The sequence below is a fragment of the Panthera leo genome, chromosome D1 (assembly GCF_018350215.1).
Source record: "Panthera leo isolate Ple1 chromosome D1, P.leo_Ple1_pat1.1, whole genome shotgun sequence".
Classification (NCBI taxonomy): Eukaryota; Metazoa; Chordata; class Mammalia; order Carnivora; family Felidae; genus Panthera; species Panthera leo.
The window spans coordinates 15560025-15587557 of record NC_056688.1 but is presented as its reverse complement, the minus strand read 5'-3'; the positions used below and the strand labels follow the sequence as shown (position 1 = coordinate 15587557).

The window sequence follows — 27533 nt, the reverse complement described above, 5'->3', positions numbered from 1 at the left end:
ATTGAGGCCTGTCTCATTGCGGGGTTTTCCTGCGAGCATGCTTTGAAGGTGGTAAGGCTCCACTTTTTAACTCTGGGAAGAGCCAGACCCAGATTGACTTTAAAAAAAAAAATTTTTTTTTTAACGTTTATTCATCTTTCAGAGACAGAGAGAGAGACAGAGCATGAGCGGGGAAGGGACAGAGAGAGGGAGACAGAGGGTCTGAAGCAGGCTCCAGGCCCCGAGCTGTCAGCACAGGGCCCGACGCGGGGCTCGAACCCACAAACTGCGAGATCGTGACCTGAGCCGAAGTCGGATGCTCAACTGCCTGAGCCACCCAGGCACCCCAGATTGACTTTTATAAGGAGAAATCTCACAGACTAAACTTCCTTCCACTTCCCCCAAGTCCAACTGGATCTAATGTGGAAAGATAATCCCCTCCAGGGAGTGGCCCCCTGCCCACCTGGCCGCGTCCTGCCGGTCTTTGGGTGACACCTGCTGGCCATGGCAGGTACTGCATCCTCCCCTACCCAAACAAATCTACAGCGAACACTTGCCCATCTCTTTGGACATTCACAGCCACACACACACACAGTGAGGTAGGTCAGTGTTATGCTCCCATTTTACAAACGAGGAAAGCGAGACATGGTTCTCCCAGTTCATGAGTGGATCTCTGACTGTGGACTGAATCCAGGTGGTTCAGCCACATCTCCTCCACACCCCTCGCTCTTAGCCTGGGCAGGATGGGGAATCATTCCCTCCTAGGCAGAGGGCACCTTACATCATCTTGAAATAGGAACTGGGATGAGAGGAGCGGCCAGGGTTGGGGGCTGGGTCTAGGCTGGTCAAGAGAGACTTAGGTTTGTGCCACACTAGGCAGGAGACCAGCACATCCGGCTGTTTTCCACCCCCGCGGGAGCTAGACTGAGGGCAGGGGCTTCGGCTGCAGCAAGATAGTCCGAGGAGCCCCAGAGAGGCCATTTGGCCAGGTCGTGAGGTGAGGGCTTTGGGACAGGCTGCCCAGTGAGCCGAATGCCTCTGTACCCAGGGGGCACAAATTCAGCTGTTTTAGGCAGTGGCTAGCCTGACGTCCAGTGCGTGTGTATGTGTGGGGGGAGGGGGCCATACCTGGCCACAGCTCCTTCTCAGCCAGGACACGTAAAGTGTGGTGACTGAGAATGAGGGTTCAGCCTCATTTTTTTAGAGATGCACACTGAAAGATCTACGGGTGTAATTATATAACGCATGCAATTTGCTTCAAAAAAATCCCTGGTGATGGGAAGTGGTGGGGGGCGGGAATATGGGAATAAAAAGGAAACAAGATTGGACACGAGTCAACAATTGTGGCCGTTAGAAGACGAGCACGTGGCAATTCGTTATACTCTTCTCTCTACTTCGGATGTGACATTTTCCTATATTAAAACCCTTTACAGAAAACGTGACAGCCGGAACACTACCAACCACCTCCAAGGGCGATAAAGCAGGATGAAGGCTCTGAAATCAGCCTGTCCAGCTCAAGGCTTGGGCATCTGATGTTTACTAGCTGGGTGCGTTGGACAAGTTACTTAATTTCTCTATGCCTCAGTTTCATTACCTGTAAAAGGGGGATGATGATAATTCTGGTCTTAGAGGATTGTTTCGAGGTTTAACTGATATTATGCATCTATAGTACTTAGAATAGTACGGGACCCACAGCAAGTGTTCAGTTATAACAATCATTATTATCAGGAGTGCGTGACTCTAGTTATAATTTGCCAAAAGGAAAAAAGCTACCTTGGCTGATTCAGACAAGCAATTGACCAATCCGTTCAGCTCCAAGGTTCTACCCAGGGCATCTGGAACAACACAGCGCTCGCCCCCTTGTTCTGGGTGTCTCAGATGAGTGGGCACACATCACAGAGCCAGGTTCTCTGGAAACCCCTTCTCCCAATGCCCGATGGCTGCTGTGTCCTTTTCCCTCCAGCTCGGCCTATCCAGGGTCTTCCTGTCATGCAAGCCCACCTCCTGCTTTGGTTTTCTCTGAGCTTAAGGAGCTTTCTTTACAGATTCATCAAATCTCAGCCCTAGATGGGGCATGAAGGGTCATCCAGCCCAGGGACGCTTGGGTGGCTCAGTTGGTAAGGTGTCAGACGCTTGGTTTCAGCTTGGGTCATGATCTTGCAGTTGATGGGATCGATCACCTGCCTCGGGGACAGCACAGAGCCTGCTTGGGATCCTCTCCCTCCCTCTCTCTCTGCCCCTCCCCAAGTCATTCCCCCCCACCTCAAAAAAAAAAAAAAAAGTCATCCAGCCCAGTCTGTGTGACCTGGGCCATGAGGACCACAGTAGACGGAGTATGGGCCCGGAAGTCAGGAGACCAGCAGCTAAGCCCTGCCCTAACACTCAGGCCAAGTGACAGGGGATGTCCTCCATCCACCTGGCCACCACGTCCTCCTTTGTGACACAAGGTGCTTGTGGCAAATGGTCTCCAGCCCCCTTCCCACTCCGATCTTTTGACTCGGCATGTGGGCCTCCCTTTGCTGCTCTCTGTACGTTTTCCCCACGGGGGTGCGAGCTCCCCCGAGGCAACACGTTCCATGTTGGGATTTCTAGGAACGCTGGGCGCTGCCTGCATGGAAGCTGGGAACTGACTCGCTGAAAGAATAAATACACTGACAAGATGCGGGAAGCGGCCAGCGACAGGACAGAGTTTTTAGACCAGGAGGTGCGGGAAACAGATCCCCAGATACCTCGCACTGTGTCCGCCACGTGGAGGTTCGCCACGCCCGTTAGCGTTTCCAAGGTTCTGGGCACCTGCTTACCTTCGGTCGTTCCAGTGTTTCCCAAACCTATCTGATCGTAACTCCGTTCTTGCGTATAACCTATTTCCTTCCCGTGACACGCTCGAGGAACGTGGCGTTCGATCTGTTTGCCTTTTCAGCTGGTTTTGTTCAACGTCAAGTCAAGCCTGGTAAAGATACTAAGTGGGGCGCCTGGGTGGCTCAGTCGGTTGAGCGGCCGACTTCGGCCCAGGTCATGATCTCGCGGTCCGTGAGTCCGAGCCCCGCGTCAGGCTCTGTGCTGACAGCTCGGAGCCTGGAGCCTGCTTCGGATTCTGTGCCTCCCTCTCTCTCTGCCCCTCCCCCACTCATGCTCTGTCTCTCTCTGTCTCAGAAATAAATGAACATTAAAAAAAATTCTTGGGGTGCCTGGGTGGCTCAGTCGGTTAAGCGTCCGACGTCGGCCCAGGTCATGATCTCGCGGTCCGTGAGTCCGAGCCCCGCGTCAGGCTCTGTGCTGACAGCTCGGAGCCTGGAGCCTGTTTCAGATTCTGTGTCTCCCTCTCTCTGACCCTCCCCCATTCATGCTCTGTCTCTCTCTGTCTCAAAAATAAAAACTTAAAAAATTTTTTTTTTTAAAAAAGATACTAAGCTCTTGGTGCCATCGCGGCCTGAAATTGGGACCTCTGGTTCCTCAGTCCCGTGTTCTCAACTGAGGTCTGTCGCCCTCCCTGGGGCCGTGAGGATTTCAGAGGCACGGACAGCCTTACCCCGTGAGTATGTATAAGTGGCAGCGTCTGACCCACAAGGTATCACATCCACCCACCGTTCAACAAATGTGTCTAATCGTGCTCACCTCCCCCGCCCCCCAGACAATCCACATCAGGGTCACGGGGCTGAGGGGAGCGTCTCGGCAGTAATTCACGGAAAGAGGCCCCGCTTTGAGCATATCGGCCAAGAAGGCCATCCAAGCCTTGGTCAACAGTACGAGAAGTTTAGAGACCTCTCGAGGGGGTGATAGTGCCTGTCCTCGGGGCTGCTCACGTCTGGAGGGTTGGGTCCATTCTGGTTCTAAGGGAGCTGGAGTCAAAGTGGCGTATGTGTAAAAAGGGAGACCGGGAGAGTGACGGGTCTGGAAATTAGCTCAGAAGAGAGGAGGTTGACGAAACTGGACTCTTCAGCCTGGCGGAAGGAAGGCTTTGGGGGAGGCCACCGTAGCTGTTCTCAAATATCTGAAAAGCTGTCGTCGGGCAGACACCGGGCACATCCTGAGCGCGACGGCAGACTGCGTTCGATAAAGAAAAGAGTGCGTACGTGATCACGAGTAGTAAAGTTAGAGTGGACTTCTGTTTGGGCAGGGAGCCCCTCGTCCCTGGAGGCATTCAAGCAGGGACTGTATTAGCACCTGTCCGGTGGTGTAGGAGAGCCTGTGGGTGTGATGGGCCGATACAGCCCGCTGTCCCCACACAGCGTCCTTGTCTACCCTTGCTGTCCCAAACAGCCTTTCGCCCACTGCCGCAGCACCCTGGCTCTGTCACTTTGACCTCTGGCAGGTGGATTGCCTGTTCAGAGTGACTGGAGGGGCTCGCTGGGGTGTTCCCCGGCTCTCGGGCTGTGAGGGGCATCTCAGCCCTCCATGCATATGGCCCCCGTCACAGTGACAGGAGGAGTGTTGCCCACAGAAGGGGTGTAGAGACCACTTGGGCAGCACTGTCTTCTATCCCCAGGATCCTCCTCTTTGTGGACCGACAGGTCGGGCCCGTTGTGAGATGGCCAGACTTCTCAGGAAGAGGACTTGTCATCAAGTTGAGGTCACTGCCACGGGCCCAGCCTGGACTTCCCCTTCACCGTGAAGGACAGTCCCCTGGGGGAGCTGTGGCATTTCTGAGTAACTTCTGTGTGCATAGCACTGTACAAACTCATAAATTACACACTGTCTCTGAAGCAAAGGATTGTGGGACGAGCCCTGGGCCAGAATCCAGAAAATCTGGTTCTAGACCCAGCTCAGCACCACATTGTGGCCTGAGGAGTGTTCCTGGGATGGGTTCAGGTTTTGCTGGACCCAAAACTTACACACCCCTTGGAGGGACTTCTTTAAGGAAAACAGTACAAGGTTATTATCATAATATTAGGCACAAATGCACGGAGTTCCTTAGAATGATAAAAAGGAAAGTGCAACAAATTATAGATCTTGAAAAAATTCACAAATACCACAAACATCACAAAATCTGAACAGTGTTTGTGTCCACTGCCCGACACACCTCTATAATGCTTTTTTTTTTTTTTAATTGTTACAATGTTGCACAGACTGGCTTCTGGCTCCACGCGAACACTTTGACCCTTTTTCTCCACGATGCACGCACGCACGCACGTACCTCTCGGGCAGGCCCCTTAGTGGGTGGGCTTATTGTGATACAACTGGGGCCCTGCCATTCTGCGGGACACAGCCCCGCGAGCAGGTGCGGTATTCACGGAGTAGGAGTATTCATGAAAGCCACTCTCCACACCGGGATGGCTACACCCTCCTGCCTGTGCAGTCCAGAGATGTATCTCACCAATCCCAAGTCAGATGGGGCTCTCTCTCACTCACACCCCCCGAATGCACATCAGACCCATCCAGAGTGGAAAAGAGGAGCGATCGTAACGGATCACGCTTAAAAACTGTTCTCCCAGAGTACCGACGGTGGCTGACCGTGTGAGCACGTGACCCGGGCCCTATAGGACCCAGAAGCTTGGGCTGTGTTAGCTCCGCGGTATATCCGCCTCTGGGACACCACAAACCTCCCTGGGCTTCAGTTTCTTCCTCTGTATATCGAGCAAAAACAGTTCCAGGCCCACCTGTCTATTTGTTGGCGAGGATCTGAAATGAATACGCACTGAAGCCTTTGGATCCTGAAGGCCGTGCTCAATGACTAGGACAATGAAGCCGACGGTGACGCTGGCTGAGACCGGCGTTCGGGTCAGAACTCCCGCAGGCTCTTCTACCCTGCCAAGTGCTCACCTTCCAGGCCACAAGCTCCAGGTCGAGAATTACGAAGCTTAAGGCTTTGATTCCGGTTAAGGGACATGCCTCTCTGGAAGGCATGACCCATGACGTTGTAATCAGGTCTTTGAAACTCTGTGAGGATGAGCTCGTCCAGTTGTCGATCAACATTTACCAAGTGCGCCGGGTGTGAGCAGGCACCGGGCTAGGCTCGGCAGGTGCAAATCCAAAGGGAATGTGTCCCGAAGAGGACACAAGTCAGACACGTGCATGGATAGCCACAGCACGGGACGAAGAAATGAGAGCCACAGGCCGTGCTGACACGGCCAAGCCAAGCTAGGCAAGCCGAGCTAGGAGGAGGGCTGGCTGGGGCTGGGGCTGGTCCTGGAGAGCTGCCGTGTCTGGCCAGGCCTCGCGGCCAGAGAGGGCTCACACAGGTGGAGAAGGGGCACTGTGTATTTGAGAAGGAAGGAGTGGAGAACAGCACGACCCCCCCCCCCCCCCCCCCCCCCCCCAGACAGAAACGTGACCATGAGCTTCAGCTCGACAAAATTTGGACTTCAGGGAACCTCTCTGGGTTGGCTTCTCGGCCCATCTGGGAGTTGTGAGCTGAGAGAGAACAGCCAGAGGGGGGCCATGGGTACTGGGGGGGCTCCGGCCTTGCTGGGGGCTACTGCAGCCCCTGACCAACCGTCCCGAGACAGTGGCGTGAAAAAGAGCAGTGAGACCCCAGAGATCCCATCCGTGGGGGAGAAATCCTCTGGGATTTAAGCCTGGAACCGTGATGTTTCAATCCAACGCATTGAGAGCGTAAAGTGGTACCTACCACATACCTAGACACCCCCCTAGACAAGCATATAGAAACGCGGTTTAAGGAAAGCCTGGGTAATTTAAGGATATATGCTACCTTTTTATGTAGGCATCACTACTTATGAATTGCAGTGATTCATCTCAAAAAAATGGAAATATTTTAGATGTACGTGCATGCATTTGAAGCGAAACTATTTGTGTGTGTGTGTGTGTGTGTGTGTTTGTGTGTGTGTGTTTGCTTCTGAGTATCTATGTATGAAAATTTGTATCTCTTTGTTTCTTTGCGTGTATGTTTGTGGATACGCACACACCTCCCTACATAGAACAGGACTGGGACATTACATATCTGTGCTCACCTCACCTCTGGTGTTAGGAAAGGATCTTCTTCATGATTCTTGCTCAACTCATTTGGTGAGGAAACTGAGCCCAAAAAGGCAAAGTGACTTGTCTGACCAAGATCACACAGATGGCTAGGGTGGCCTAGAGGAGATTAGAACCCAGGATTTCTGATTCACAGTCCAGGACTCTTTCTATAACATGAAAATCAATTACAAAAAAAAAAAAAAAAAGGAAATCCTTATTTGTTTTTTTCCCTTCCAGTCAATGAGTTAGTGCGAAGAAGGTCAATCCTGAATTAGCTATATAACCCCAAATGTTAAGTTTTCAACATTGATCTGGCTCAGTATCAGTTTCTTTTTATAAAAACCCTATCTATACTGAAGTTGTTAAAGAATTGCAGAGCACATATGAAGGCTTTGCTAAAATAATTATATGCCTTTGTTTTTGAAGGAAAGTATCCAAAATATAGAAGCTGTTGTTTGAATTCAACAATAAAAGCATGTGTTTCTTCTCCTGATGGCTCTAGTCCTAGCAAGGCAAAATAATACCCCCCAAATATCCATGATTAACCTGAATTGGAGAGGGCTCTCGGTGCCTTCATATAGCTGCTTCAGCTAGAATTGGTAACACACACACACACACACACACACACACACACACACACACCCCAACCACGTTATCACCCAGCATCCTGATGTAACAGAATATTGAAGTTAATCACTGTTTTTAAATGAATCCCACACATTTGAGGCTTTGGTAAAAATAAATAAATAAATAAATAAATAAATAAATAAATAAATAAAATAAAGGCATCTGCATAGGAGCCAACGCAGAAATTTTGGACTACACTCAAATTGCATTTGGGCACAGGTGTGCTGTCAAGTGTTTACACTTACCTGTACACATGAATGTTTGCCTGGGCAACTGTGTTTGTTCTCACTTTGGTGTGCAAGTATTTGTGTGTGGGTGTGAGGGCTTCCATTTAATCGGGGACTGAGAAGGAATCGTCCCTTTCAACAAAATAAAAAAAAAAATAGCTCCTCCCGAATGAGCAACGGAGTTCAAGTGCACGTGGGGGAACCGAGCCGCCCCCTCTCTGGCCCTGAGACTCACTTCTTCCTTGGGGTTCACTTGCTAGGATCCTTGATGATTCTGTCAAGCTAGTTCCCGACACAACTGCAGTTGAGAGGGGACTTCTGAACACATCTGAGCCAGATTGTCATTTTCCACAGATACTTTCCTAGATGCTAAGGAGGGACAAAACAGCTAGAAAATGGAAAACACAAAAAGCCTGAAAGTGGGGGAGACCACTTTCGGGTCCTTCCCTTGCTGGCGGTTTCCCCACACGCTTCCAGTCCTGAATGCACCTTCCTTCCGTGTTTCTGTGACCTCTGGCTTTGTCAAAGCACGGAGTATGGGGTGTTATCCCAGCATCTCCCCGGTAAAGCGATTCTCTCTCCCACCCCTGAGCAAAGCCAGTAGCATCAGTGACATGTGTACCTGTGTCTACGACGTGTTGGCCCCTGGGCTTGTCTTATTTGATCCTTATGCCAGCTCCCCGAGGTAGAGGCTGGGGCGGTCCCCACTTTACAGGTGAGGGAACCGTGGCTTGGCGCACATAAATTCCCCCAGGGTGCACGGCCCGTGAGTGGCAGAGTGGGGCTGGGAACTCAGCTCTGACTCCAAAGCCACGCACTTAACCGTGACATGCTGAAGCCTCCTTGCCCGGAGCATCGCCAGGTCGGCCCTCCCCACCTGCCCACCCCCTGTTCCCACACACGTGCCTCCTGTTCACGGAATAGCCAGACTGTAGTTACTGACACAGTGAACGACCTCATCCTGCAGGTAACACTCGGACCTCTATACACAGCGCTGTGATCCCTTAAGGGCCGGCAGGTGTAACCTACATAGATGAGACATCCAGGTTCCAGGACGTACTTCAGGTAAATGGAGAAGGGAGGAGCCTCTTCTCTCCTTTCAGCATATGGGACCCAAGCAGCTGTACGCAACCCCGCTGAGGGCCTGTCCCCTGCCAGCAGACACTTTTCATCCTGTCTGATGGAGCAGGTTATTTTAGGCATGGCCCGACCAGGTGCTCTGGGTCAATAGGCTTAGTTTGAAATAACTGGGTTCTTCTCAGCGACTGTCTCCTTTAGAAGGGAAGGGACATGACGGGAGAATGAGCCCAGCAGGCTGGGGGCGGTGAGGGAGGGGAGCTAAGCCAGAAGTGTGACGACATCTGGGCTCTGTCACTGCCGGCATGACCTCAGGTGGCTCCGTGTCTTCCCCCACTCTGGGCCTCAGTTGTCTCTTCTGAAAGCAGAGGGTTGGGCTGGGTCCTCTGGAACACCTGTTGCAGTCTACCCCGCGTCTCCGTTCTCCGCCTGTTTCTAGAGGATGAAACCCTCTAGTGAAAAAGCATCCGCTTCAGAGAGGTGACCTAGCATCGTAAGGCTGAGCACCAGGGAAGGCGGCGCAGGGCAACGCGGGGAGCTCTGCTCCCGAGTCACGAGACCCAGGTTCCGGTCTCATTTGTGAGGCAAAGCGGGGGACCTTGAACAAGCTAAGCTTCAGCGTTCTCCCCCCGTTTTCAAAGAGGGTGATAAAGCATCAAAGTGCTTGTGAGGATTACACAGAGTAAGTGCAGGTGAGAGTCCTTTACACCCTTAAAGCACACGCTACAGAAAAAGTCAGTGCACCTGGCACTTCCTTAAAAAGTTAAAAACGCAATGACCGTATGAGCCAGGCATTCCACCCCCAGGTGTAGGCCCGGCTGAGTCGAAAGCAGGGTCTCCAAGAGGTATTTGTACGCCCGTGTTCAGTGCAGCATGACTCCCAGTAGCCGGAAGGTGGAAACGACCCAAGTGCCCCCTGACAAATAAGCAGATAAACAAAATGTGGTCAGTGCATGCCGTGGAATAGTATTCAGCCAAGAAAAGGAGAGAGATGCACCTGCTAAAACAGGGATGAGCCTCGAAGACATAACGCTAAGTGAAATCCGTCGGATGCAAAAGGACGAATACTGTAGGATTCCACTTCCACGAGGCCAAGTGAGAGAGACGGAAAATTAGTGATGCGCAGGGGATGGGGGGCAGGGGAGGATGGGGAGTTATTGTTTAGTGGATACACAGTTTCTGTTTGGATGATGGAGAAGTTCTGGAAACGGATAGCGGTGTTGGTCGTACAACATCGTGAATGTACCTGATGCCGCTGCACGCTTAAAAATGCTTAGAATGGTAAATTTGCTTATGCAGATTTTAACATATCAAAAAAGTAAACGCACGCTTTCAAACTTTTAGCTAAAATGTCTAGAGATATCTTGGCAAAACCCGGGAATGAGGAGACCTACTTCTTCGGTCTGAACTTAGGCAAGACATTTCGGGGAAGTACATTTTCTTCCTCTGTCCAATGGAGCTAACCGCAGCCCCTCTATCTCCCTCGCCCCTCCACATCCCCCTCTGCCTGCACACCTCAGAGAAACGGGTCGAAGCGCGCCAAGCCGAGCAGCCAGAGCGGGTCGAGGCGGCCTCCCTTATGCTTCCTGAGAGGCGGTCCAGTCCTGTCTCGCATCCCATTCTCAGGGCTACCGTGGCCCCCTTCTCCGGGTCCTGCGTGGGCCCTTATTCTGCAATCACCAACACAAGGAGGGCTTCCTAACCACAGCAGCCTTGTCACACAGCAGACCTGACTCGGCCCTGCCTTTGTCCCCAGCGCCAAAGCCGGTGCCTGGCGCACAGCAGGTCCTCCACATTCATTTTGGAACTGAGATGCCCTCACTCAAGCCCCATGGAATCCCATGCCAACTCTAGGCAGATTGGTATAAGGAAGAAACCAATTTCTGCTTGCTGAGAAAGCTATGCGGGTGGGGTAGGTGAAGCTAAAGGAGGAAGATACACTAGGTAGAACAGACATTAAACTATTTATTGCAAATAATTGTGCCAAGTGCTGAAGACAATTGGGAAGTCGCGCTGGGGGGGGGGTGGTGAGGGGGGGGGGTTGGCTGGGTTCAGCCCCGGCTCCCCAGGGGCCAGGCTTGCAGACCTAGAGGTTGGAAGGGCACGCAGCTTTGAGCTTTGAGGTGGGGAGTAGCTCCGGGGGACGCCAAAGGATCTTAGTCTGGATTTTATTCAGAGCATCCATGGGTAAACTGAGTCCGCAAGAGGCAGGCAGCATTCGCCCCAGGTGCCGGGCCGGGAGACACAGGGCCTCCTTGGCCCGAGCATGGCGGGCCCTTGGCGCACGTAGGACACATGTCACCCTCCGAGCCGGCGGGCGGCGGGGACCCCTGGCTTCTCGGACGGCGAACCCGGGCCGGGGGCCGGCTGGTCCCGGCCCCCGCCCCCGTCCCCGGGCTTGCGGGGCCGGGGGCCGGCTGGGCCCCGGGCTCGCGCGGCGCTCACCACCCGGGGTGCCGCGGGGGGGCGGGGAGAGCGGCCGCCTAGCCCAGCCCCGCGGATGACAGGAGCCAGGGAGCCGAGGAGGGAGGAGCCGCCGCCGCCGAGCGCTGGGCTCAGGAGCAGAAAGAGCGGGGCGCGGAGTGCGGGCGGCTGGGAGCGCGCTGAGCGGGGGAGAGGCGCTGCCGCACGGCCGGCCACAGGACCACCTCCCCGGAGAATAGGGCCTCTTTATGGCATGTGGCTGGTAACTTTCCTCCTGCTCCTGGACTCTTTACACAAAGGTGAGACCCGCGCGGGCTCCAGGGCGGCGGAGGCGGCGGAGCCGGGGTGCGCGCGGGTGGCGGCGAGGCGGGGCGCCCGGCGGGCTCCAGGTGCCCGGGGGCGGGGGGCCGACCTCGGTGCCCGGTCCGGGGTGGGGCGCAGCGGGGGCGGGGCCGGCACTCGGAGAGAGGTCAGGGGAGAGGGTGCCCTCGACCGCGCCGCCGGCCGCCCGCGCCTGCCGTTTTGGGGCGCGCCCGGAGGGGTGGTGGGGGACGAGCCCCTCGTCTCCCCGCGCCCTGCCGGGCCGCGGTTTCTGCCCGGGACCCCTCCCCCAGCCCCTCGCCCGCCTCCTGCGGCTTGGTGGCGCCGGGACCCCGGGGTGCCCTCCGAGCGGAGGGGTCCTCAGGCCGTGACTGTTGGTTGGCCCGGGAGTCCTCGCTTCTTCGGGCCTCGGACTCCGCGGCTCACTCCTCCTCTGCCGCCCTGCGCCCCTCCGCCGCCCCGGACCCCCAGCGCCGCACCGCAGGGCGCTGATCCGCGCCCGGGCCCGATGCAGGGCGGGGAGAGCTAGGGGTGCCGACAGCCGGGGTCTCTCGGATGGCAAGTTTGTTCTCCAGACCCAAAGGTCGCCTTCCCCCAGCCCCACCTCACCCCCCCCCCCTCCCCGCCCCCGGCACTAGCCGCGGCTTCGCTGCGCCGCCTGAGCCACCTCGGGCAGCGCGCCCCAAGGTGCGAGACTCTCCGCTTCCGCGCCGGGTCAGCCGGACACGGGGACAGTCTTCAGTTTGGGGGGGGGGGGCGTGTCGCTTTCCCCGGAGAGAAGGCGTTGCTAGGGGTGGGTCCAGGTGTCCGGCTTGTCCAGACCTGCCGCTCGGGCGCCGCGCACCTGATCCTCGAGGTAGCCGGGACTGGGGGTGGGGGTGGGGAGGGGGCAGACATTCCTGACCGGAGGCACCTGGGCACTGAGTCGGGACCGGGCTGTCGCCGGCGTTAGGGCTTCCAGGCTATGGCAGAGGACGTGCCCCCGGGCGCGCAGATGGCGGGAGATGAGGCGGCCGAACTCCGCGCCCTTGCGCAGCGAAGCACACACGCTCGTACCAGCTCGGCTTTACCTGTTCAGCCCTCTAACTTTTCTCCTCCGCGCCCTGGGGGCGGCTTCTCCCCCCTTTGCCCCGCCGGGGGCCCCCGCCGAGCCGCAGCTCTTGACCCCTAGGCGATGGGGGAAGGGCAGTCCAGCAGGGGGTTGGCGCTCCGGGAGGGGTCTAGTTTTTTCCCCGTGCGGATGCCCCAGGGTCTGGAGTCTGCAACCTGCCGGAGCTGACGGCAGTATCTCGTGGCTTGGGGGTGGGGGTGGGGGTGGGGGGGCGGCGGCGCGGGGAGCAGGGTGACCCTTGTTTTATCTGTAAAGCCCGGTCAAGGCCAGAATGAAGGCCCAGGTACTGCTGGGGTTTGCCTAGAGATCGGGGTGCGGGCGAGAGGTGGCCTCTGAATCGTGGACAAAGTAGTTGAGTTTCTCAGACCCAGCGGGGGCCCACTGGGTGACACGCCAAGCCAAGGCTGGTCTAGGTTGGTTAACCCCTTGTCCCCCGCTCAGCACCCTCTCCTCCCACTTTTGCGGAGCAAGAAGCCAGTCTCCTGCGCCAACCCCCCCTAACCCCCTCCCCACACCCCACTCTCCTTCTCCCCAGGCTCTTCCTGCCTCCCTCCGCCCCCGCAGGCTGGCTCGGCTCGCAGCTTTAATTACATTAATATTAAAAATACATAAGGTGAGGAGCGGCAGCTTTCTCTCTCTCGCTAGTTCTCTCTCCACCCCCCACCCCCTTTCCATTTTGTCAGGCGAGAAAGCACAGGCCCAAGGTTCTGCCACACTCTTGCCCAGCTTTGTCCCCGCAGGGCGACCTCACTCCTTCCAGAGGACTCCGTTCCCCAGCAGTGGATGTCCCTCAGCAAATACCTGAAGGGCCCCGTCCTCCCCCTCCCAGAAGCCGGGCATTAATAAATGAAGCCTGAGCTATTTGATAGGGAGGAAAGCAGATGGGGGCTGGGGGGAGGTGGAGAAAGGCCCAGAAGGGACAGGACAGCCTGAGGGGCAAAACCCTTTCCAACTTGAGAAGGAAGTTGCCACTGGCCTTGGGCCTAGGGGGAGGCTGGAGGTGCCAGGTGAGGCGGGACCTCAGCGGCCTTTCGGTCTGCACGGCCCTGGCGGCCCTGCCGTTCAGAGGCTCCAGCATCTGTGTCGGGCACCAGGGCGCCTCGCCAGACAGGCCTTTCTTTCCCTTCGTGCCTTAATTGGGTCTTAGGTGCCAGGCTGGTCCCCAGGGCCTGTTGTGCTTGGGGTGGCGTGGTGGCGGGGGCCGACAGAGGCGGCTGGGGGAAGATGTGTCGCCGTGAGAGCAGGGAAGATGGGGTTGGGTGTATTTTCTCTCTCGTTGCCAGTCACCCCCACGGCACCAAGGAAATGTAAATGTGAACGTTCGAGCCTGTTGCAGAAAACAATATCCTCTTGCAATAATTTGTACGTCCATCTGTGAGGAGCGGGAGGAGGCAGAGAGAGAGCGGAGAAGAAAACAAAATGGGATGGAGCGTCCTCTGGATGGAATTAAGCAGTTATTGAATGTGTTTTAAGCTTCTGTTACTTCCATTCCTCTCGAAATACCTTTTTTTTGATGCCTGAGCTCAGGCCGATTCCCCAGAACTGAACTGGGAAGGTGTTTTAATAATCGATTATCGAGTCTCCAATAACTGCCTTATTATTGCCCAAACAAATCCGGATTTGGGCAGCCAGATGAACCCCAGTGAGGCTCTCTCCGTTGTTACATCCAGCGGGCCAGCATCTGTGTTGGCTGCATTTGCATTTTTACTGTGTAGAAAAACAAGCTTCCCCGGCACTAAAATTCCTGTTTTCTAAAAGCCAAAATAATGGGTTGCATTGATTTTTTTTTTTTTTTTTCCATTTCCCACCCCAACCTCTCGGATGGGGACTCATGGTTCTTCTCTCTTGAGAAGACTGAATTAAAAGGCTTCGTCAAGCCATTAAGAAAATCTCTAACACTCTGTTCGGTGTCTAATTAGAAGGGGGGTGGGGTGCGCTGGGGGAATGTGTTTTGAAAATCTTGAAATGGCAGACACAACTTAGGAGCAGGTGAGGGACTGGCGAGCACTGGGAGGGGGTAGGTGGGCGTAGAGGCCCCCGTCGCTAGAATAACGTGGCGGAGAACCGAATTGCCATCATGCCCGGTGAAGCTTTCAGATGCTTCGTATTTCTGGCCATCAAAGTCAGCTGCCTTTAATATATTTCTGCAGCAGAATGGGGAGCTCAATTAGAAACAAAAAGCAAGTAAGCAGTTGACCCAAAGGCAGTGCTTAAGTTGAGCAGATCCCAGGAGACTGGCTGGAGAGGCTTGTTTTTCTTAGACTGAGGAACGGGGAGGAGGTGGGCAAGCCAACGGGCGTTTGGCCCAACCGTGCTTTGCTAAACAAGCAAGCCCCCAAGCAGGCAGGCTGGGAGCCCCCAGATACCGGGCAGGAGTCTGCCGAGAGCATCTCTTGGGTTGTTGGCCTTTGACGGGGGCGGTGTGGACCTCTGGCCCCATTTACCTTCTCCATGTCTTCAGGAACCCCATCCTTGTCACTTGCTTGGTACCCCGCTCAGCCTGGTGAAGGTGGATTTTATTTGTGGTTGAATTGAAGGGAGGGTGACTATTCAGAGCGCCTTTTTTTTTTTTTTTTTTTTTTTCCAAGGATAGAGCTACCAGGCTGAGAGAATCTTTCCTCCCGTGTGATCTTGGAAGAAGTGTTTCTTGGAGACTTTTGAAGTAGTCTAGGGGAAGAGCCCCCCAAGTTCCCAAAGTGCTTTCTCAGCCCCTACCCCAGTAGGTCTAACTAGGACCCAGGTGCCTGAACGGGGTGAGCCACAGGCAACAGAGATGACAGGGTGCCAGGAACCCAAGGGCAGGCCCTAGATTTGCATATGATTTGCATGCTGACCTAGCCCGGCCTAGAGCCTCGCCCTCTCTGTGTGAGTAGCCTCTTGATCTCAGCCTCAGCAGCAGCTGGTCACTTTTTCCTTGCGTGGCATGGGTGTGGGGCAGGAGTGTGAAGAAGGACCATTGCTTCTGGCAGTGCTCCTCTCTTGCCTGAGTTCGAGGCCCACAGGGGCTCGAACTGCTATCGGGGTAAGATGAGTGCTGGTGGGCTGGGACACCTAAGGCAGGCCAAACTTGGGGTGTGGGTTGTCCCTCTCGGGCTGCAGGAAGGAGAGCATGAGGAGAGGGGGCCACACCTGCTGTGGAAATCCAGGGTCAACACCAGACTTCCGGTGAGCGCACCCTCAGAATGCAGGAAGCCGGGTGCTGAGGGCTGTGGGCAGAAGCGAGAGAAGCGGTGTGGATGGGAAGAGGTATGATGGGAAGCAGAAGGCTCTTTCACCCTCCTGGTTTGTCCACTTCCAGCTCGGGATGGGGCCGTGGTCTCTGCGAGATTAGGGGAAATGCCCCGGGGCTGCTTATTCTGACCCTGGGAAGGCAGGTGCGGGGTCACGGAGGGAAGGAGGTGGCCAGAGCTGGGAGGAACACTTGAGAAGCAAGCATTTAGGGCAGCCGGAGTGTTCCTTCCCAGGGAGCCAGCTGGGATGTCTGCAGTGGGAATGTGGCTTCGGGAATGGTTTCGTCTGCATTTCCGGGGCAGGAGCAAATCCTGGCCAGGCAGGTGCAGCTCGAAGGCCTCCCAGAGTTGTTTTTTTTCTGCCTCTCTAATGATCCTGGAGGGCCCTGGTTCACCTGGAGCCCACAGAGCTTTCTGAAGGAGGTGGTGTGGAGCCCTAAGGCATTGGGTGGAGCCTGGGGGAGGGCTGGAGGTAGAGAGGGGGAGGGCCAGCAGGCAGAGTTTCAAGCTCCTCCCTCCCCAGTTCTTTCAGTCAGAGCATTTTATGTATCGGAGTTGTAAAGAAAAATAAAAAAGATCGCAACTCACCAGTGTGGTGGAAATTTGGAGTCAAAGCAAACCCTTCATTCACATCCCGGCCCCGCACTTACTAGATCTGTGACTTGGGGTCTCCCTGAGCCTCACTTTCTATTAATTGGGATTAAAGCCGATCATACACATAAACTAGCCAGAATGCAGTTGGTACTCAATAAATACTGACCTCTTCTTTTTTTCCTGCACTGCTCCCGCTTTCCTCTCTCTGCCCATACCTCCAAATAGATCATCGGATCCTGTCCTGAGTAGTTGACTCAATCAGCTTCAGTCTTGGCCAGCCACCTGGCTTAGATTTGTAGCAGTAAGAAAAGCTGTGTGGTGGCTAAAAGGGGACATCACGGCTTCCTTCTGTCACGTAGCCCAGTAGCCTGGAGGACCCATCCTCCGCGAGATAGCGGAGGCCATGCAGGCACCTGGGTGTCCCTGGGGAGCCCGGCACACCCCTTTCCCCAGCCACAGCTAGGGCAGCAGAAAAGGGCAGAGGTTGGCTCCGGACTTGGATTTGAGGGTGAGGCGAAGGCCAGTCACACACGCCTGCTGAAGGAAGGCCACGTTGGTTATTAAATCTGTACCGTGTAGCCGAGCAGAGTAAGAACTACCCTGGATTTCATGACCTAAAGCCTATGTGAATGGGCTCCGCAGGAGAAGCCCCCATGCCTTTTGGCTGGGTGGATTTCTGTGTTTCTCCCTGGTGGGACGAACCTCGCTGTTTTTCAGGCGGTCCCCTGACAGCCCACGACCTTGGGGGTCCCTCGGCCACTTCTCCCTTTATGACCCAGTCAGCTAGCTGCAGGGACGCGGCGTATGATCCAGAGGTCAGGTGCTGCCCATGGCAGGCTGCGGCCTCCGGGCTCCACGAGTGTGGGAGAGGCTGGGGGCACGACAGCCCGTGTGCCCCGTTTAACAGATGTTTGTCCAGTGCTGCTTTAGCGTGAACAGCATTAGCCTCGGGTGCCACCCGTGCCATCCAGCTGCTACTCCCCTCGTCCGTTCAGCCCCACCTCCCCGTGTCCTCGCTCTTCGTGATGCTGGCATTGACAGTTTCCAAGGTCACCACCTTTATTAGGAACCGAGTTATTCAAATGCTAGTAGCACTTCCATTACTGTGTGTGTGTGTGTGTGTGTGTGTGTGTGTGTTGGGAAGAATGTCGTCTGCAGACCTAGATGACAAAGCCCAGCCTGATTTAGGCAAGTCACCTAAGAGGTCATGTGTCTCTGTTTCCTCATCTGTGCAATGGGGGGAATGACCCCTGTCCTGACTGTTCCGCAGGGCACCTGTCCTTGCATGTGTGCAGGAAGGATGCGGGGCCCATCATCATGTGATGATGCTTTGTAAACCAGACAGGGCAACAGAGAAACACACACGTGTAAGAGCCACAGTAAACCACTTTTATAGCCTTATAAATCCTTTGCTGAAACGTGAGGTGTAATTACTGTCACTTCATCATCTAGGAACAACGAAGGTCTCCCGGCTGTGTGTGGCTGTCTCCCCACTCCTCGGGCCCCCCACATATGGAGAATTTTGCCAGCGACATGGGGAACGGCTGACAGGGCACAGCCAGGCTGGCAGTACTCTTCTGGGAGCAGGCTTGGCATCGTCCCTGTGGCTCCGGTGTCTGGTGGGAGTGGGAAGAGCCTACCTCTGCTCCCTCCCCAGGTCCTTGGGTGTGAGTTGCTTCCGTTAGTCCTCTGGACACCCTTCGGCAAGGGTGATTCTCCCTGCAGAGGATGCACGGTCTTTTGTGGGAGGAGCAGTAGGCATAGAGTCTTATCTTGTGCGACCTCGTTGGAGGTGACGGCAGTTACTGGAATCCGGGCCCTGAGAGCCCGGCTGAGTCAGGGTTATGGCCACCCTGCTTCTGGGATGGCCTTCCACAGCCATGGGGTCTGAGGGTTGGGGACCTGCTTTGCGGTGTGAGAGAGAGAGAGTGAGCGAGCGAGCGAGCAGATGACTGCCATGGGCTAAAGTCTTCCGGGTTGGAAGGCAGCTTTGAGGACGCGGGATCCAACCCCTAGTCGGATGTGTGACCCCATGCAGGTTTCCCACTAGACCCACTGTTCTTCTGCTCCGGCCCTTGCAGCCACAGGAAACCCCTTCCTCTGAAGGCAGCCCCTTCCGGCCACACAGTTCTATTACAGAGCTCGTCCTTAGGATCCGCGGTCTGGGTCCTGTACCTTCTGTTCACCGGCCTTGGTTCTGTGTTTTAAGCACAGGGGTATAGGCGAAGCCCTCTTCTGCTGGATAACCCTTTGGCCCTCTGCAGACAGACGTCTGCCCATCGGAGGCCTCTCCTCTGGGTATCCAGCCCCTCTGGTTCCTCGAATGCTCCCTCATCCACGTCATTTCATTTCTCCGTGAGGCTCCTTTATTCCTCGGCTGCTGGGCTCTGTAAGTGGGGTGGCCAGAATCGAAGGAACAGTAGAGACAGGGGTCAGGTCCCAGCCAGGACACTGGGTAGCTGTGTACCTGAGGTTACTTACTCTGTGCCCCCGGCTCCCCATCTGTAAATGGAAGAGATTGGACAAAATAATCTCTTAAGTCCCTGAAGCGTTAACAATCTAAATCTGGGAATCTCTAGGGACAACTGTGCTGTCTGAGCCGACTCCCTAGAAGGACCTTCTGGCCGTAAGAGGCCTTCCCTTCCCCAGGCCTGTCTAGAAGGGGCTGGGAGATTAAAGAGTCTGTTTGACTGTCAGCTGTTGGCTCATAGCTTCTGGAGCCGGTGGGGAGGGGCCTTATAGGTTGGAAGATGACTGATCTTTGCTGGGTCTCACAGGTGGCTGGTTGCAGGAAGTATGTTTGTGCTGAGGATCTTAAAAGACCAAAATCAGAACCGAAAACCGAGGTTTCTGATGGGGAGGTAGAGCCCCTGGGTGCTTGGAGCTGTGCTGCTCAGTGGGGGGCGGGGAGGGGGTAGGACTGCTTCCCTAGGGAAATTTGGAGCTGGAGGGCGGGCATTTAGTTGTGGGAATGGGGGGTGCACTAGGGATGAAATGTTGGAAGCCCGGGACGATCCCAACTCAGTAAGAAATGTCATACCCCAAATTGCTCTCCATCGGAAACCCCCTGATGGTACGTTCACACCCTGGAGACGGTCTGAGTCTAGAATGTGTGATGCCCATTGAGGGATAGCGGCCGGAAGGGAGGGAGGCCTGGGTTGGACGTGTAGGTCTGCCACTGTTAGCTGCGTGAAGCTAGGAGATTGCTTCACCTAACGTCCTGTGTTCTCCTCTGTACAATGGGGTCTCGTGGTTAGAGGTGGTTGTAGGGGTTCAATGAACAAAAACGCGGGGGAAGGGCGTCTCACGGTGCCCGGCACCAAATGAGTGCTAAAAACGAAACGATGGCCGTGATGATGGTGAGGACGGTGGTGAAGCAGGTGTGCCAGGTTTGGGGGACAGCGACGGACGGGAGGCCTGGGACTTGGTCCTGGCTGTTCCATCGTGCCCCGGGGCAACTGCCAACTCTGATGGCCTGTAAATGCTCTGGTGCCATCTGGGGAGACCTTCCCCAGGGTCTAGCCACAGACTGTGTCTGAGGCGTGGACGCACAAGAAGTGAGTTTCCTGATGAAGGAGCCAGACCCTGTCTCGCTGGTCCAGACCTGGGGTTTTGGATGGTCGAGTTGAGGTCCAGCCGGTTGGTCAGTGGGCCTGAGTTTGCCCACTAACTATGGGATAAGAAGAGTCCGAGCGAGGGCAAGTAATATATCGCCTATGGAAACCTTTGTGTGCAAATGCAGTGCAGTAATGAACCTGGCAGATTAACCTAAGAAACTCACCAGGCCACATCTGCATAAAAAAAAAAAACTGTGTGCGAGCCTGCGGGCAGCAGCGTGAGGCTGTTGCAATGCTTTACTGTTATCGATCACACACTATTACTTCATTAACTCGATCGCCAAATTAAGTTAATTAATGTGGTGCTAAGGTCCTGTCAGCCAAGCCCATGGAAACTGCCTATTGTTGGAAAAGGTGATGTTGGAGGTCCAGCGTGGCAAAATCTACTTTTCTCTAGGGAGTGTTGTTCTGAGCTGTGGATGGAGGACCACCCGCGTCAGAAATCATTTCCTGGCCCTCGGACGCACTTGGTGAACCTGTTGTCTAAGGATCTGTATTTTTTTTTTTAATTTTTTTTTTTTAACGCTTATTTACTTTTTGAGACAGAGAGAGACAGAGCATGAACGGGGGAGGGTCACAGAGAGAGAGGGAGACACAGAATCTGAAACAGGCTCCAGGCTCCGAGCTGTCAGCACAGAGCCCGACGCGGGGCTCGAACCCACGAGCCGTGAGATCGTGACCTGAGCCGAAGTCGGACGCCCAACGGACTGAGCCACCCAGGCGCCCCTAAGGATCTGTGTTTTTAACCAGCTCTCCAGCTGATTCTCTATCAGACCGTCTGAGAACTTTGTTCAGTAGCGGTAGTCGTTATTGCTGTAGGTGAGGGGTAAGTGTTTGTTGTGGGATATTTATTCTGCAAGTGCCGCTTGCCTGTTATAATGAAAATACTCATGAACAATAGCGACGAATACTCAGGTGGTGCCGGGCGCAAACGTATACCTGGACAGTGTCGTTGACAGGGACTCGTCCAACCTGACAACGCTTGAGGTCACCCCCATTTTATGCACGGGGAAACTAAGGCACAGAGAGGTGAGGTCATCTTGCCCGAGGTCACATTGCTTGTAAGCGGCAGAGCAGGGATTCAAACCTGGGGAGCCCGGCCCTGGAGTCTGGGTGCTAAGTGCCCAGTGCTGTGCTAGGCCCAGGGGATAGAGTGGTGGCCGGGACAGGGAGCTCACAGCCCTGCAGGGGAGCCCTGCCGGTTCCCCCCGCCTCTACTGTCCTGGGGACCCACCGCTTTCCCCCCATCCACACTTGCCGTGCCGGGGCATGGGGACCCCTGAAGCCTCTTGCCCGTCTCTGGGGGACGGGTGACAGGTCCAGCACTGGCAGATGTTCCTGGATGAAAAGTCCAGTGAATGAGATGAGTAAATATTGTAAAGGAGGAGAGCAAAATGACTCACTTCTCCCAGTGGAGGTGGCGAGGTGTTAATATTTCAGCCCCCTTGGGTTGTCATTTATGCTGACTGGAGACGATCACATGGGGACAATTCAGCATACACCTGGGAGGAAGCCTCGGTGGGCCCACCCCAACCCCGGCCAGTAGGGTGGGGGCCCATGGGCGTCAAGTTTCCTTCCCCGAACTAATCCGGATGGCCAGCCGGTGGCGGGAGGGAGGGCCAGCGCTCAGAGAGTTGATGTGATGGATATTCAGATTTCAGTGGTGACCCTGGGGGCAGCCCAAATGCCTGGGGGCAATTTCTGGTTTAAAAATATTGCGGTGCTATTTCTACACTTCTAATCTCCCAGCGATTTGGAGCCTGTTTTCTGAAACACGGCGTCAGGGTGGTGCTCCGCGTTAAACGGCAGAGAAGATTAAATGGGTTTAAGTCTGGGCGTCTGTCACATCACAACCGAGCCCATAACTTCCATTTTCTATTAAAAATCCATTTCCCCCTTTGACCAGAAGAAGCTTTGCTGTTGATCTGAATGTCTCCCTCTTTATTTATGAAGTGTTTCCCCCTCCTCTCGTTCGCTCTGTAAATATGCCTGGTTGTGTCTGCGGAGGGAAGAAGGAGCTGGGCCAGGGTTGGGGGTGTGTGTGTGTGTGAGGGGGCTTCCCTGAGACTTAAGGGGGCAGTAGGAGTTTCCGGTGTGAGGACGTGCTTTCCAAACTGGGACTGGCTTCCAGGGAGGGAGTGAGGGGGGACCTCCCAAGGCCCCTAACTTTGAATTCTTTTCCTCAGCGTCATGACAGAAAAAACTCAGGCTTGGGACCGGACAGACCTTGACCGAATGTTGGCTCTGCCTCTTTCTAGCTGAACAATCTCTCCATGAGCCTCTCTCTCCTCACCTGTAAAATGAGACGGACAGGACCACCTTGTACCTTTGTGCGAGAATCAAGTGAGAGAGCACCCTGGAAGGTCAAGACCCCTGACCACCCCCCCGCCCCCCACCCCACGTGCCTGGCACACAGCAGGTGCTCAGTCAGTGTTAGTCTCCTTTCTTTTGAGAACTTGCACCGTTAGCTAAGCCACTAAGCCTTCAGGGAAGTAAGTGTAAGGTGAAAATGAAGTCGGGCCTGGGGCGCCTGGCTGGCTCAGTTGGCTAAGCGTCCGACTTCGGCTCAGGTCACGATCTCACAGTTCGTGGGTGCGAGCTCCGCATCGGGCTCTGTGCTGACAGCTCAGAGCCTGGACCCTGCTTTGGATTCTGTGTCTCCCTCTCGCTCTGCTCCTCCCCCATTCACGCTCTCTCTCTCTCTCTCTCAAAAATAAACGTTAAAAAAAGATTTAACAAAATATGAAGTTGGGCCTAGGGCTACAAGAACTTGCATAAACTCAGTCCCCCAGCCTGCAAACCTCCTCATTGTCTTCTATCCCTGAGGGCCAGCTCGCCACTCCAGCTGTTCCTGCCTCTCGTCCCCAACGCTGCCCCCGGCAGGTTTCTGTGGGGCTCCCCAAACATGCTGTCCCCACCTCTGCCATAGCGCGTCGTTTGGGCTGGCCTGGGTTCTGGGAGTGCCTTCATTTAGATCTTATTTCAAGGCTCAGCTTGAGCCGCTATCCCCAGAGCTGTCTCCTGGCTGCTGAGTAACGGTGCTCCGTAAATGTCTTCTGAAAGAGCAAGACTTATCTGGTCCCTAGGTCGGGAAGGACCTGGGGAAGGAGAGCCTTGGAGGGTGGAGGAGGGTCTTGAATTCTGCAGGGCTGCAGAGTGGCGCTTGTGCCCCGGCCACCCTTTGCAGTAACCGTAAGCACCCTGGATCCGTCGGCCAGTGGGGGGGGTCCCTGGGACCGGCATAGCAACCTCGTCCCTCCTACTCACGCCTCGTCTTTATGGGGAACCAAGTACTCCCGCATTTTGTTTGCTCTGCTCTGCAGTCCTGGAGGGCAGGTCAGATGGCACAGTCCCCGTCTTTTGTGAATGAGGACATCGAGGCTCAGAAAAGCTCGTGGCTAGCCCGGGGACCCACAGCAGGTCAGGGGTGAGTCCCAGGAGGGAAGGCAGCTCGTCAGACTCCTAGCACAGCTCTATTGTCCCATGCCTTGCTCTTCTCGGTGCTTGCTGAGGTTTTGTCACTGCTCTGAAGATTCGAACCCACCGTAGAGGCCATGCCGGACTCCGTGTGGTTGGAGTGAGACCCTTGCTAATCCCCCTTTTAGGGCCGGGTGACCGAATGGACCCATTGCTGCCGCGGCCACTCACTGGTGCCCTTGTGCCAACCTTTGCATTGGCACGTGGCAGAGATTTGAGATACTTGGTGGTCAGTGCCTCAGTTTCCCCTTTATAGATTTGCTCACTCCTTTCTCTTGGCAGCTGGGGTGAGGCTAAATTAATGTTTATTAGAGGGCTTCTGCATGCTGGGCTGACAGGTGCCTTGTGATGGTAAAGTATGAGCCCGACGTAAGTGCAAAATGCTATTGTTTTACACCTGAGGGTGATGTTTCATAATGGCAATGCACTGTCAGAGCCGTAAGCAGAAATGAATGGTTTGTCTCATCCTCCCCAGCTCCCCCAGACTCAGAAGACAGCAGCTCGCATCCCGGGGTGGGAGAAATATGAGGCTACTCACCTTTTGCTATAAATCTGCCGTTTCATCAGCCCTGACAGGTGGCTGGACAATCCCAGTCAATTCATCAATTAAATCTACCCATTTGTAGTTGCTGAGAACCCCGTGTCCTTGGCTCTGGAAGGATCCAAGGCTCAGAGTGCGGGAAGGCTGCTCTCATTGTGGCCGATGCTCCTGGTGGCAGTGGAGGAGGCCCGACGAAGGGGCCGTCTCGCAGGTGGAGGTGTGGGACGGATTTCCAGCCGGGAGAGAGGGAGACGAGGGCTGTGTGTTTGGGGTGCGGTTGAGATGGAAGAAAGGATGGGGTGGGGCGTACCCAGCCCGGAAAGCCAGATTTCGTGGTTTGTCTCCACCGTGGTTCACGGAATAGAGCGGTTCTATCCCCGGGTCCAGAAGTAAGGCGGCGTTGGGATTCAGTCCCAGCTCTGACACTTACACTGTATTACTTTGGAGAAGTTAGTTAACTTTGAGTCTTAATCTCCTTATCTGTGAGATCAAAATAACAATAATACCACTCCGCAGGGAGTCGTGAAGATTAAGTGAGATAATATCTACATCGGGTCTAGCCTATTATAATTGCTGGTGGTATTATTATTACTGAGGGCTACGTCACAAATATTTTCTTACCCTGTTCCTTGAATCAGATAATTCTGAACTCCTCTCCGTCAGGAATCTTTCTCCGCTTCCCCCGTCCATTTGTCAGGCACAATGTAGAGTCTTGCTGTACCTTGATGGATTTTGGCTCCCCAAATCCATAAAGCTGCCATGGAGAGGATGTCTGATTAACTAGGTTGTCTCAGGAAGCCTCCAGAACCCCAGAGTGATGGACCTGCTCTCACAGGCTAAGCACTGTCTGCGATGTCGAGTCCAACAGGGGGCTCCTCCCAGGAGGAGTGTGTGCGTGTGTCTATGTGTGCAGGTGCACAGGTGTATTAATTCTGTTCTTGGCCATCTCAATATGGATGTTGGTGGCCAGGTGGTGTTTGAGGAAGGCGAGGGCCCCCTCTTTGTTACCGCAACGGTTACAATCATCTAATTGTTCCGAACAATTGTTCCAGACTCTGGGCTCAGATTGCCTGTGTCTGCATCCCCGGGCCCTCGCTCACTGGTTGTGTGGTCTTGGGCAAGTTGCTTTGATCTCTTGGTGCCTTGGTTTCCTCATCTGTAAACTGGGATGGACAGTACCCCCTACTGCATAGGGTTGTTGCAAGGTTAAAAGAGGTCGTATAAGTAACGTGCTTACAACAGCGCCTGGCGTGTGGAAGACGCTTCGCAAATATTTGCTGAATGAATCGCAGTAAGGAAGTCTCTCACAAGGGGAGCAGGTCACGGAAAGGGAGCCTGGCAAATCTGGGTCCAAGGAGAAGCCTTCCTAGGCCTCAGTTTGCTGGCCCGTGAGGTTCCGGGGCTTCGTGATTTTGGAGAATACTCTAGCCGCTGTGAGTGAGGCACGTTTCTGAGCTTCTGAAAGTCTTAGGAGACGGGCCGCTCCCCTCAGAGCAGGCTTGCTCAGTCATCAACACCGGGACCGTCACCAGGGGAGGCAGTGTGAAGAGGAGGTTGGAAAGGTGATACCATTCCCTCCCCAAGAGCCTTTCAGCCGCTAAGGGTGCTGCGCCTGGTGGGGACAGCAAATGCATTTGCCGCTAAGAGGATGCCCCTGACACCCCAGCAAGGAGCCCCTGGACGTGTTTTCCGGCACTGATGCTAATGGCTTCATCGTGGCTTTTTGTGAGATGATGGGAATTGCTCTGACCAATGAGGCTTAATGGCCTCCCTCAACAAGTTGCCCGGTGCGGTCTCCCTGGAGGCTCCGCTCAGAGTTAAGCCAAGAATATTAATACAGTCCGGATGCAGGCCCTCCTCCTTCTCATAAAGTTGTGGAAATTGAGGTCAAGTTGGGTCCCCTGCAACGTTCTTTAAATAAGCCGCGGAGTGGTTTGTTTGCTGCGTGATCTTCCTGGTGGAGAGGGAGGGGCTTCCAGCCGGAGACCTGGGACTGGGCTGTCTTCTCCTTCTGGGTCGTCGCCACTTGCTCAGAGGTGGCCCTTCTTAGGGAGGCAAGGCTCCTCAGCAGGGAGGGAGGCCCTGATTCCACCATTCGGCGCTGTGTCCCATCAGGCAGGAAAGACTGAGGCCGGGCGCCGGTGTGAGAGCTGCGGACAGCTGTCCTCCCGGTCAGGTGGCCCTGCTCTAGTCAGGCAGCTGCACTCCTGAGCACGTCCTCCCGGTGGCGGAGTGCTGTGATGGCGACCGGTCACAGATGCCTGAGGTCTCTGCAGCCCTGTCCACCCACCCCTACCCCCACCCCACTTTATAAGCGAAGGAGCAGAAGGACAGAGAAGGGGAGCGTCCCCACAGTCAGTCAGTGTCAGGGCTGGGTGGGGTTGGGGCGCCTGGGTGGCTCAGTCGGTTGGCTGTCCGACTTCGGTTCAGGTCATGATCTCGTGGTCTGTGGGTTCGAGCCCCGCGTCGGGCTCTGTGCTGACAGCGTTGAGCCTGGAGCCTGCTTCGGATTCTGTGTCTCCCTCTCTCTCTGCCCCTCCCCCTCCCTCTCTCTCAAAAATAAATAAACATTAAAGAAAGAAAAAGCAAGCTGGTGGGGCTCTTGCTTCCTCACCCAGGTCTTGTCCACCCACGGTACCTCCGGTCCTTGATCAGTCCCTCTGGGGCTGTGCCTTTTCCAGAGTGGCCTCCAGAGGTGGAAGACTGCTCGCAAGGTCTCCTGCCATTGTCTCTGCTCCAGGCGAGCATTCCCCTTCTTCGTACCCCATGGTCTTGAGACCTTTCACCTATGGTATGATAGAAAGTGCTCGAAGATCCTCCCTAGAAGCAGTGGGTTCACATTTCAGTTCTGCTGCTTATTAGCAGCGTGATCTCTGGCAAATCACATGACTATTCTCAGCCTATAAAAGGGAATGATAGGGGCGCCTGGGTGGCTCGGTCGGTTGAGCGTCTGACTTCAGCTCAGGTCAGGATCTCACGGTCAGTGAGTTCGAGCCCCGCGTCGGGCTCTGGGCTGACAGCTCGGAGCCTGGAAACTGCTTCGGATTCTGTGTCTCCCTCTCTCTCTGCCCCTCCCCCACTCGTACTCTGTCTCTCTCAGCAATAAATAAGCATTACAAAAATTTTTTAAAATTGGAAAGGGAATGATAAAAAAAAATGATACCAGCTCCTCTCAGGGTTGTGCAGATGAATTGAGGTAATGGGTGTGAACCTGCCTGCCATATAGTAGGTGCTCAATAAATACTTACTGAAGCCATTTCAGTACTTGTCCTCACGTGTGGTTGCCAATAGTGGATCATGGCTTCAGACCCTTCAGCCTAGTGGAGTGGTGGCCAATCCCCTCTCCGTGGGCTCGGCTTGGTATGGGAGGTGAGATGTTTTCACTCAGGCCGT

At 54.9% G+C, this 27533-nt stretch overlaps 1 protein-coding gene across 1 annotated transcript in view; it reads left to right on the top strand.

Moving 5' to 3' along the window:
- The first annotated feature begins 11325 nt into the window (after positions 1 to 11325).
- The window catches only part of DSCAML1 (DS cell adhesion molecule like 1), a 349305-nt gene continuing 333097 nt past the window's right edge, over positions 11326 to 27533 (top strand). Inside the window, 1 exon segment of the mRNA XM_042906006.1 lies at positions 11326 to 11548. Within this exon segment, the coding sequence (XP_042761940.1) occupies positions 11326 to 11548 (223 nt within the window).